Consider the following 12,746-nt stretch of genomic DNA (forward strand, 5'->3'; position numbering starts at 1 on the left):
AGGCTGTCACATGCAGGTTCTTTCCTCTATCAGTCTGTTTCCTGAAGACTGGGTTAGCTAAGAGCATTATTATCAAGTAGGAGTTGAGGTGTGCTCTAAACACCTATCACCAAAAGTGGGTCAATATGTCATACAAAGGCCCATTTCAATCAGCAAATTGCCCTCACCCCCGTAATCTACAACTCACAGGAAAGGTTCTAGCTTTCTAAAATTTCTATTAAATTTCTCACTGTAGATACTTCGGAAAGGTTTTTTATTTATTATTATTTTATAGTTTGGTTCTTATTAGTACGAATTGTTTCTGAGACTTTTTTGTCCCCGGTCCTGGGCCACCTTGCTTTTTGATGCTGTGACTTAAATACCTCTTACTTTGTGTGATCTTTGATCAAATTTTTAACCGCAATTTATTCTACATAATTTTAAGGAGTAAATAAGACTTGAAAGGACTTTGCAGAATTCTTAGAATATAGTAGGTGCTAAATAAATTTAAACTATGACTAATAAGAATATGAAATTTTAATAGTGGTCACAACATAATATTAGTATTATTTCTCCGTCTCCCAGCCCTAGGCATTTCGTTGTTTGCCCATGCTAATTTTTTCACCTCTCCTCCCATTTGCTCTGTGAAGGCAGCCACTCGTATGTAAGTTCTTGCTACTGCCCCCTTTATAACCGAAGACTCTAGAATGTCTCAGGATCTCCTTATCTTGTAGGTTACAGGGCATTATTTGCAACTGAATCCCATCTCTCCCAATGAAGGAACAAACCCTTCTTTCTGCAAAAGTCAACTGCCCAGGGGAAAAAAGCAACCTTTGGATAAGTTGGAAGGTTTTGTATTTTTTCTCTATCAACTAAACCACCTAGTCACAATCTGCTATATAATAAAGAAAAAAGCGTTTTTTCTCACCAGTCTCCAACTTCAGCATATAACTGCTCTTTTTCCCACAACAAAGTGACAGTTGATGGAACTGTTCCAAATGGCAGTCATACACTAAATGACCAAGGAGCATTTTCAACTCTAAAATCCTGACACAAAAAAAAGCAAAAGGCTGCCAAACATACCTGTGCCAAAAGATCTGCAGGGGGTACCTGCCTTCTTTTTTTTTTTTTTTTTTTTTTAACTTTAAATCAGTTTATTGACACAGTAACACAACACACTTGCCTCCCTGACATCCCCATCCCCCTCACCCAATCTAGATCTCTCCCCCTTCCTCTCCCCTTGGAAAAAGCTGTTTAGTGAAAACAGTTAAGGGCAGGCCACTTCTACACTCCCAGCTACCCTAGGCCCTGCAGAGCAGGGTCTCAGACACTACTCAGAACCTGGTGGGGAGGTAGCTAGTACTATACTCAGCCAGCCTTCTTAATCATTGACCTCCAGACTTACCAGTGCTGAGTGACATGCTCTCCACTTTCTTCTCCTGTCCACACCCAATACTTAGAGCTCCTCTGGGGGATCCTGTCTCTGTAATACAGTCTTTCTCCCTTTTTCTTTTGCTCTTCTTCTTTAGGAAAACAGCAGCACAGATTTTTGGGTCCTTCTTTCTAAGGGTATAAAGGTATGTAAATTGCTTCAGGAAAAAGAATTCAGCAGAGTGTGATTATTTGCAGGCAATAACACGATACCATCTGTATGTAAGACTGACACAAATCCTAGCCAGATTCAGCTAAAGAACTGTGTCTTACATAAGAGTTTCTACTAAGTATATTCTGGAATTATCTATTTAAACTATTTAAGAAGTCTGCCTTAGTCCGTCCTCTGTTTCTGCCCATACTTGAATGGGATTTCCATTTCTTGTAGCCTGATCTGTCTCATTTTTAAAACTAGAGATTCCATTTCATAGATCTTATCATTATTTTGTAACATTTCCCCCCATTGAATGCATTCCTGTTTACCCTTCTCCTCCGTTTTACTTCCCTGCATTTCCCCTGATGACTGTGCACAAGGATTCATCTGTTGCTTAGAGTTAGGCCAGTAGATGTCAGCCCTGGATCCCCTGAGTACCTTAAAAACAATTGTCCTAGCCACGGCCTTATCCCAGACAGACTGAATTTGAATCTCTAGAAGACAAGCTTGTGCATCAGAGTATTTTAAAAGAGCTCAACTGAGAATGTTGAGTCATACTAACAGGGTATGAAGACCTAACCCATCCTCTCCCCTTGTGCCCGTCAAGAATCTCCTCCTCACTGGGCCCCTAGTGAGCACTTTTATTGACATCAACCAGTACTGTGACCCCCAGGGAGTTTGTCCAAAAAAATTCCAGGCACAGAGAGAATAATAGGGCTTTTCATCACAGACTGAAGAAAGGATATGGGATGGAAGAACCAAGTACCTCAAATATACTCTGATCTCCAAAATTCAGATTAACATTTTCAGCCTAGTCTTTATGCATCCTCTTTGAAGCTAACACAAACACAGAAGAAAGGGAATAGGGTTAGGACCAGAACAAGGCTGTGAAAGGAGGCAAGGAGCTGCCCACGGCACAAAATTTAAGGAGGTACTCACTTTTGGGTGTCAATATTTCACTTGCAAGACTTTGAGAATGCCACTTTACCTGATCCTAGTCCAGGCTCAGGGAAGAGCTGAAAGGAGTCATTTTCTAAAGGAATTTAGGGATAGCTGTAATCATCCAGTTTAAATGAAGATTTTTTGAAATCTTCACACTGATAGTCTTCTCATCTTAGCAGTAAGATGTCAGAACTTCTTAAATGAAAATTAAAATCTGCCATTAGTCTGGCCCATTCCAGCCCCCACATCCTGCTCCAGATATACAGTTCATAGAAAATTATGAAGGAGAAGATCTAGTCAGAAGAACAGAAAGTTTCCATTTGTTAGCAGAGGGTAACAATAGTTTTTAACTGAAAGTCAAGTGTATCATACTTTCTCTAGTAATATGCTAAATGTCTCTTAATTTCAATCCTTCATTCTTCCTCTCTACAAAAAATAAATGAATCAATGCTTGTCAAATGCCCAGTTCAGAGCTGGCACAGTTGAGGACTCAATAACTGGTAACGATTTTTCTCACCAGGACAATAATGGAACTCAGGAAACACTTATCTCCCAAAATCACCTCATCAGCAATTCTACATTACTTAAAGATAGAGTCAAGCTTGGTACAGACTACAGACTCCACCTCTCTCCAGTCCAAATCTTCGATGATGGGCGGAAGTTCTCTTGCCACGTTAGAGTCGGTCCTGACAAAATCTTGAGGAGCTCCACCACAGTCAAGGTTTTTGGTAAGGGCTTTTGTTCTACAGACTCCCTGACATCCTCCTATCTCCTGCCCTGCTCTTCCCTGAAGAGGAAGCACTCTATTATGCTGCAGAGCAGCCACATGTCAGTAACAATGCTGGAGTCTGTTTCCCTGGATACTTGTCATTCTTGTTGGGCATGGGGATGAGAGTAGGATGATAAAGAATGATGATTCCATTAACAGAATAAAATCATACAGAAAGCAATAATTTTCTGTATTGGTCAGTTTTCTGTTGCTTGCAATGAAATACCTGAAACTGAGTAATTTATAAAGAAAAGGAATTTATTACTTACAGTTATGGAGGCTAAGTCCAAGGTCAAGGGGACGCATCTGGTGAGAGCCTTCTTGCTGATGGGGACTCTCTGAAGAATCCCAAGGTGGCACACGGTATCACATGGCGATGGGACAGAGTTTGCTAATGTGCTAACTCAGGTCTCTCTTCCTCTTCTTATAAGGCCACCAGTTTCCCTCCCATTATAACTCATGACTCCAGTAACCCATTAATCCATGAATGGATTAATCTTATTCATAAGGGCAGAGACTTCATGATTCAATCACCTCTGAAAGGCCCCGGCTCTCAATACTGCCACACTGGAGATTAAGTTTCAATATGAATTTTGGAGTGGGCATTGAAACCATAACAGACAGATCAATTTCCTGGTGACCACTATCTTATTTACAATGTTAATGTTTCTCAGAATACTGGAAATCTCTTTAATTGTGACTGTCAAAGTCTAATTGCTTAGTTGTTTAATTGTCTTAGTTGCTTGCTTGAGCCAGGTGGAGTAAGGTCAGTGAGAAAAGGAAGGTGATAAATATAGCCCCAGGGAAACTGCAGAAGTTCCTTCTCCCCTGCTATCCTGCCAAGGCCCAGCTGGGGTGAGAGCATCCAGGTCCAGCCATTCCAGCAAAGGAGCCTTTAGGAAAGGCCTTCTGAACCTGCACTCTCAGGAGTGTGGAGCTGAGCTGTGAAATCCACTGTGGCCTCATTCAAAATGCAGAGTATCTGCAGGGTGCCAATTTAAGGAGGAAAGGTTAAAATTCTATTTTCCCCAGTGGTACAAGGAAATATCACTAAATAATAAACACCGTTAATAAGAGAAGCCCCTGCCTTTGGACGTTTTTTCATTTTTTGTGACAAAGATCTGTGTTTTTTAGAAAATCAATTTTAAAGAAGGCAAAGAGAAAAGCAGTGAGGTGGATAGACAATTATTTTTGAAAATGAGATAAACAAAGAGAAAATAACTTCACAAACCTATGGACACAGGCTGCTAGATTATTCCTCAATTCTCTAAAGGGCAGAGCAAGCAAAAAAATAAATTATTTGGAATTGTATTGCCTTATTATTGGCAGTCATACAATTCAGTATTTTGAAGAAACTACAAAATTGCATCCCCCTTCCCTCCTCTGTCCTCCCCTTCCCTCTGCATCCTCCCTCTTCACTTTCTCTTCATCTCTCCTCAGGGATGGGCTAGGCAATAACCATCCCTGATGATCAGATTCCTTACGGAGCCTAAACAGTGTCCTGTGAAGAGTTGGAAACAAGCTGTTCATCTCTTCTGTTATCACCATTTGTTTATTTACCAGGGTGTGACTGTCTTAGTGCAAACATGAAACTGCCTCATCTGGTCTATTGGCAAACCAATGAAGGCAGCCATCCTCAATGTGGAAAGAAATATCAATTTTAATCTAGGCAAGCTGTGTCCCCTATTGATCAAGATTTTTTGCACCATAACTTGATCTAATTGCCTTGTCAACATTTAGCTGTGTCGTGTATCTCTTTGCTGCATTAAAATACCTCTATCTTGATCTTAAATGTTTTTCACCCTTTTATATTTCACTTTTATCACCCTATTGGATTCTACAGCTCTTTGTCTCTACATTTCTCTTGTTTCTTCTTTGAAATCCTTTTGGTGGATGCTTAAAAATATGAAACTCTGCCTGCTTGTTCAGAAAATTAGATTTTTCCTGCTTCCTAGCTTTTGCATTTAGTAAATTGGCTGGGCGGGTTGTGTTTGGGTAGAGTCACATCCAGTCCTTAACCTATTTTGAGGTATTACCCAAGTATGTATTATGGCCCTGACCACATATCTTATAAGAACCTACTTTACATCCCTTGGTGATTACTCATATAGAATAAGTCTGCCCAAAACACCCATGAAAACCTTGAAATCAATACCCAAATATATATCAGACCTATTCCACATGCCCTAAACCCAGCATATTTCTTCTTCCCAAACAATGCTCATTACTTAACTCTTCATTCTCTAACAGACCAGGGACAAGAGGGGCTACTCCAGCAATTTTGCCACTTCCTGCATCTCCTTCACTGGTCTCCTTCGGTTTTCCTTTCCTTGGCAGGGAGTCACCTGCCCATCACAGGGTTCTGTTCACTCCTAAATTCCAAATCTGATTGTCCTCAGCCTCAGAGAAAATCTGTCTCACCCTGTCACCTCTGCAATTTTTAGTAGTTTTTCTTTCCTTCGGGGCTTTTATTCTGCTGGTATTTGTTAACAGGAGGTAAGAGATACCTCTCCACCCACTAGTGTTTCAGGTTGTATCTTGGTTTTGGGTTCCCCTGAAATAAAACATCGAGATAAGGATTGGGGTTAATTTATTTGAAACACCATCCTGGGAAACATCAGAAAAGGAGTGAGAAAGTGAGTCAGGGAAGGGAAGGAAGATAATAAAATGTACAAGATTATATCAGTTAGCACCATAGGTTTAGAGCTTATCTCACTGGGAGACAGCATAGAACACACATCAGAGTTATCCCACATGAAGGGCAAGAAAGCTGGGGTATTCATCTACCATGTCTCCATCTGTTATCACTATTAACTCTCTGGGACTCCCAGTTTTTACTACCTGTGGACTAAGTGTACTCCCATAATCTCAATAAATCATTATGCAAAGAGTCATCTAGTCATCAAAGAGTTATCCCAGTAAGAGGTCTTCAGTATGCCAAGGTAAATGGCAAGTGGCTGTAGCAGGCATTGATAGCATCTGTGACTGGAGGCTTAGCATTCTTTCCACTGAGTCATAGAAGGCTATGTTTGCTATGCTCAAGAATTTACTTGAAGCCACTTCTGTTCAACATAATGTACTTAATGTCTAGTTTGTGCTGGGCACTGTTAAGTGCTGGAGATGAAGAAATTGATAAAATACTGGCTCTGAGGCACTTAAAATCTAGTAAAACAACAAAATCCCTGAAATATTCCCTGATATTTCCCAATGCCAAGCAACCAAAAAAGAATCAAATGTTTCTCTGCTCCACTTCAGGGACCTTTATAATGAGACTTTATTTCTAAGCTGCATTAGTCCATTTTCATGCTGCTGATAAAGACATACCCAAAACTGGGAAGAAAAAGAGATTCAGTTGGACTTACAGTTCCGAGTGGCTGGGAGGCCTCAGAATCATGGTGGGAGGTGAAAGGCACTTCTTACGTGGCAGCAGCAACAGAAAAATGAGGAAAATCAAAAGCAGAAATGCCTGATAAACCCATTAGATCTCATGAGACTTATTCACTATCACGAGAATAGCATGGTAAAGACCAGCCCTCATGATTCAATTGCCTCCCACCAGGTCCCTTCTGGGAGACACAATTCAAGTTGAGATTTGGGTGGGGACACAGCCAAACCATATAATTTCACCCATGGCCTGTCCCAAATCTCATGTCCTCACATTTCAAAATCAATCATGCCTTCCCAACAGTCCCCCAAATTCTCAACCCATTTCAGCATTAACCCAAAAGTCCAAGTCCAAAGTCCCATCTGAGACAAGGCAAGTCCTTTCTGCCTATGAGCCTGTAAAATCAAAAGCAAGTTAGTTACTTTCTAGATATAATGGGGGGTACAAGCATTTGGTAAATACACCCATTCTAAATGGGAGAAATTGGCCAAAACAAAGGGGCTACAGGCCCCATGCAAGTCCAAAATCCAGCAGGGCAGTTAAATCTTAAAGTTCCAAAATGATCTCCTTTGACTCTATGTCTTGCATCTGGGTCACACAGATGCAAGAGGTAGGTTCCCATGGTCTTAGGCAGTTCCGCCCCTGTGGCTTTAGAGGGTACAGCCTCCCTCCTGGCTGCTTTCACAGGCTAGTGTTGAGTGTCTGCAGCTTTTTCAGGAGCACAGTGCAATCTGTTGGTGGATCTACCATTCTGAGGTCTGGAGGATGGTGACCCTCTTCTCACAGCTCCACTAGTTGGTGCCCCATTAGGGACTCTGTGTGGGGGCTCCAACCCCACATTTCCCTTCTGCGCTGCCCTAGCAGAGGTTCTTCATGAGGGCCCTGCCCTTGCAGCAAACTTTTGCTGGGTATTCAGACATTTCCATAAATCTTCTGAAATCTAGGCAGAGGTTCCCAAACTTCAATTCTTGACTTCTCTGCACCCACAGGCTCAACACCATGTGGAAGCTGCCAAGGCTTGGGGCTTCCACACTTTTTGAAGCAACGGCCCAAGCTGCATGTTGGCCCCTTTCAGCCATAGCTGGAATGGCTGTTACACAGGGCACCAAGTCCCAAGGCTGCACACAGCGAGGGGACCCTGGGCCCAGCCCAGGAAACCACTTTGTCCTCCTGGGCCTCTGGGCCTGTGATGGGAGGAGCTGCTGTGAAGGTCTCTGACATGGCCTGGAGACATTTTCCCCATGGTCTTGGAGGTTAACATTAGGCTCCTTCCTACTTATGCAAATTTCTGCAGCCAGCTTGAATTTCTCCCTAGAAAATGGGTTTCTCTTTTCTATCGCATAGTCAGGCTGCAAATTTTCCAAACTTTTATGCTCTGCTTCCCTTATAAAACTGAATGCCTGTTTGGTTTTTTGAACTTGTGATAGTTTACTGAGAATCTGCATGTTCTCACTCATAGGTGGGAATTGAACAGTGAGAACACATGGACACAGGAAGGCGAACATCACACTCCGGGGACTGTTGTGGGGTGGGGGGAGGGGGGAGGGATAGCATTAGGAGATACATCTAATGCTAAATGATGAGTTAATGGGTGCAGCACACCAACATGGCACATGGATACATATGTAACAAACCTGCACATTGTGCACATGTACCCTAAAACTTAAAGTACAATTAAAAAAAAAAACTGAATGCCTTTAACAGCACCCAAGACACCTCTTGAATGCTTTGCTGCTTAGAAATTTCTCCTGCCAGACACCCTAAATCATCTCTCATAAGTTCAAAGTTCCACAAATCTCTAGGGCATAGGCAAAATGCTGCCAGTCTCTTTGCTAAAACATAACAAGAGTCACCTTTGCTCCAGTTCCCAACAAGTTCCTCATCTCTATCTGAGACCACTTTGGCCTCAATCTTATTGTTCATATCACCATCAGCATTTTTGTCAAAGTGATTCAACAAATCACTAGGAGGTTCCAAACTTTACAACATTTTCTTGTCTTCTTCTGAGCCCTCCAAACTGTTTCATCCTCTGCCTGTTACCCAGTTCCAAAGTTGCATCCACATTTTTGGGTAACTTTTCAGCAACACTCCACTGTACTGGTGCTAATTTACTGTATTAGTGTGTTTTCACACTGCTGATAAAGACATACCCAAGACTGAGAAGAAAAAGAAGTTTAATTGGACTTACAGTTCCACATGGCTGGGGAGGCCTCAGAATCATGGTGGGTGGTGAAAGGCACTTCTTACACAGCAATGGGAAGAGAAAAATGAGGAGAAGCAAAGGCGGAAACCCCTGATAGACCCATCAGATCTCATGAAACTTATTCACTATCACGAGAATAGCATGGGAAAGACCAGCCCCCATGATTCAATTACCTCTCGCCGTGTCTCTTCCACAACACATGGGAATTCTGGGAGATACAATTCAAGTTGAGATTTGAGTGAGGACACAGCCAAACCATATCATAAGCCTTTGGACTTGTAGAACATTGCTCTTTTCTCTCCCTCCCCACCACCCATCCTCTGCTTGCACTACCAGTCTTCCACATTCCCAGTTTTACTTGACTCATCACTGATAACCACATCATATCTTCCAAAAGCCTCCTCCTATCCTCCAAGGTTAGGTTAGAAAATTTATTTAAAAGCTGTCTTCAAATCCTACATGTCCTTAATCATTGTACTTATCTCAGTGTATTATAACTTCCAGTTTGTTTATCTGTATTCCCATGAAACTGTAGATTTCTTAAGAACAGTGAATATTATTTGTCCACATTTGTTTCCTAAGCATCTAGCATACTGCCAGGTACATGGTGGGCCTGGCAGTATTATATTAATAAATATTAATTTATAAATATTAATAAATACTAATATTTGATGAATGAAGATTCTCATAGACACACATACACACACTAGTGGCCAGGTAGGATGACATTTGGTGCCACTAACTATGTTTTATTTGCCTTTAAGCTAAACCAGAAATCCCCATGATTATGGAAAATAACTCCACGGATGTCTTGGTAGAGGTGAGTCACATAAAAGCCTTTGAAAATCTACAGTATTACATGTAAGGTGTGTCAGGTTGCATAGTTGCCAGGAATGTTCTCTCAAAGAAGTTTACTCCTTGGCCCTTGATCAATTAACTGCTCATAGGGATGAAGGGAAGCTGGGTTGTTTCTAGAAAGTGAATGGGAATTGTTACTTTTAGACTTAGGGCTCTCAGAATGTTTGATCTGCACTTTAAGTCCTTAAATTTCTCAGAAAAAAAAAATAGTCACAATTGTTTAAACTTCTATTTAATAAAAATTCAGGTGGATAGTGAGGACAAAGTAGGGCAGAAAGCTGTGTGAGCCCTGGTGTAAGAAGGAGGCTTTTGCTCAGCTGACGTTTAATTTGTTCTAATCCATTTTCTTTACCCACTTTCCCGCTGTTTTTATTTCAAAGTGACAGGAGGAGATATGCCCTCCTGTACTCCTGCAGAACCCTGGCTATGTCTTTGGTAGTAACGAGGAAGGGCAGGAGAAAAAAGAAAATTGAACACGGACCTCTGACTTAACTTCTTCTGGGTGGTAGTTATCAGCCTCTACTCACTAGGATCTGGACTCAATTTCTCACTCTTTCTCTTGCGAGCTATGACCTTGGGCAAATTACTTCATGTCTTTGCAGTCAGTTTCCCCATCTATATGAAGTGAATAATAATAGTATCTTCACATTGTTGCTGTTTTTAAAAATTAAATAACATATGAAAAAATCTAAGTACAGTGTGTGGCATATATTAAGTGTTTAATAAACATTATTGTTCTTGTTTTTGTTATTATTATTATCTGTGTTAATCAACTGTCTTGTGGCCTCATGACTTTAGCCAAGCTTTTAAAAACCCTAAGTAAAAAATATTCTCATTAATTCTCTAACATTTTCTATTATATGGGGCAAAAGAAAATTATACTCATTCTAGTTTCTTCTTGCACCAATAACATTAAATAACTTACAGTCTCTGGTCTCACTGAAGTATCAGTCATTTAATTTGATAGTTGCATACAAATCATAGCTTAGATTCTTTGAGACGGTTTTGCATGACTATATATATATATATTCCAAGTATTTGTGTCTTTCGCCAGTTTCATATATTAGTCTCTTAGATAACTGCTTGTATTAGTCTGTTTTCATGCTGCCAATAAAGACATACCCAAGACTGGGTAACTTATACAGGGAAAAGAGTTTAATTGGACTTACAGTTGCACATAGCTGGGGAAGCCTCGCAATCATGGTGGAAGGCAAGAAGGAGCACATCATGTCTTACATGGATGGCAGCGGGCAAAAAGACAATGTGCAGGAAAACTCCCCCTTATAATAACCATCAGATCTCATGAGACTTGCTCACTATCAGAGAACAGCACAGGAAAGTCCCCATGCTTCAATTACCTCCCACCAGGTCCCTCTCACAACACGTCGGAATTCGAGATTAGATTTGGGTGGTGACACAGCCAAACCATATCATTCCACCGCTGACCTCTCCCAAATATCCTCACATTTCAAAACCAATCATTCCTTTCCAACAGTCCCCCAAAGTCTTAACTCATTTCAGCATTAACTCAAAAGTCCAGAGTCCAAAGTCTCATCCAAGACAAGGCAAGTCCCTTCTGCCTATGAACCTGTAAAATTAAAAGCATGTTAGTTACCTCCTAGATACAATGGGGTACAGTATGGGATAAATACAGCCATTCCAAATGGAAGACATTGGCCAAAACAAGTCTGAAATCCAGCAGGGCAGTCAAATCTTAAGGCTCCAAAATGATCTCCTTTGACTCCAAGACTCATATCCAGGTCATGCAGATGCAAGAGGTGGGTTCCCATAGTCTTAGGCAGCTCCACCCCTGTGGCTTTGCAGGGTATAGCTCCCCTCCTGGCTGTTTTCACAGGCTGGCATTGAGTGTCTGCAGCTTTTCCAGGCACACGGTGCAAGCTATTGGTGGATCTACCATTCTGTGGTCTGAAGGATGGCGGTCCTCTTCTCACATCTCTACTAGGTGGTGTCCCATTAGGGACACAAGCTCTGCCACTGTGGCTTTGCAGGATACAGCCTCCCTCCTGGCTGCTTTCATGGGCTGATGATGAGTTTCTGCAGTTTTTCCAGGCACACAGTGCAAGCTGTCATTGGATCTACCATTCTGGGATCTGAAGAATGGTGGCCCTCTTCTCACAGCTCCACTAGGCAGTAGCATAGTGGGGACTACATGTGGGGGCTCCAACCCCACATCTTCCTTTTGCACTGCCCTAGCTGGGGTTCTCCATGAGGGTCCTGCCCCTGCAGCAAACTTTTGCCTGGGCATCCGGGCATTTCCATACATCTTCTGAAATCTAGGCAGAGGTTCCCAAAACTCAATTCTTGACTTCTGTGCACCTACAGGCTGAACAATACCTGGAAGCTTCCAAGGCTTGGGACTTCCACCCTCTGAAGCAACAGCCCAAGCTGTACCCTTGGCCCCTTTCAGTTATGGCTTGAGTGGCTAGGACACAGGGCACCAAGTCCTAAGACTGCGCACAACATGGGGACCTGGGGCATCACCCACAAAACCATTTTTTCCTCCTAAACCTCTGGGCCTCTGAAGGAGGGGCTGCTGCAAAAGTCTCCGACATGCCCTGGAAACATTTTCCCCATTGTCTTGATGATTAACACTCAGCTCCTTGTTACTTATGCAAATTTCTGCAGCCAGCTTATTTTTCTCTCCAGAAAATGGGATTTTCTTTTCTATCGCATTGTCAGGCTGCCAATTTTCCAAACTTTTATTCTCTGTTTATCTTTTGAAGCTGAATGCCTTTAACAGCACCCAAGTTACCTCTTGCATGCTTTGCTGCTTAGAAATTTTTTCTGCCAGATATCCTAAATTATCTATCTTAAGTTCAAAGTTCCACAGATCTCTAGGGTAGGGGCAAAATGCCACCAGTCTCTTTACTAAAACATAACAAGAGTCATCTTTGCTCCAGTTCCCAACAAGTTCCTCATCTCCATCTGAGACAAACTCAGCCTGGACATTATTGTTCATATTACTATCAGCATTTTTGTTAAAGCCATTCAAAAAGTCTCTAGG

The 12,746-nt window shown here is 41.8% G+C and overlaps 1 protein-coding gene across 3 annotated transcripts in view; it reads left to right on the forward strand.

Moving 5' to 3' along the window:
- Positions 1 to 12,746, forward strand: part of CD96 (CD96 molecule) — a 102,460-nt gene that overhangs the window by 28,113 nt on the left and 61,601 nt on the right. For 2 of the 3 annotated variants that reach the window (XM_055259469.2, XM_055259470.2), the window contains exons 4-5: positions 3,027 to 3,234; positions 9,628 to 9,683. In XM_055259469.2, coding sequence (XP_055115444.2) covers positions 3,027 to 3,234; positions 9,628 to 9,683 — 264 coding nt within the window. Of the gene's footprint in view, positions 1 to 1,508; positions 1,557 to 3,026; positions 3,235 to 9,627; positions 9,684 to 12,746 lie in introns of all 3 variants that reach the window. The other variant, XM_055259468.2, reaches the window with a different exon arrangement.

Source organism: Symphalangus syndactylus, chromosome 21 (assembly GCF_028878055.3).
Source record: "Symphalangus syndactylus isolate Jambi chromosome 21, NHGRI_mSymSyn1-v2.1_pri, whole genome shotgun sequence".
In the NCBI taxonomy this organism is placed as follows: Eukaryota; Metazoa; Chordata; class Mammalia; order Primates; family Hylobatidae; genus Symphalangus; species Symphalangus syndactylus.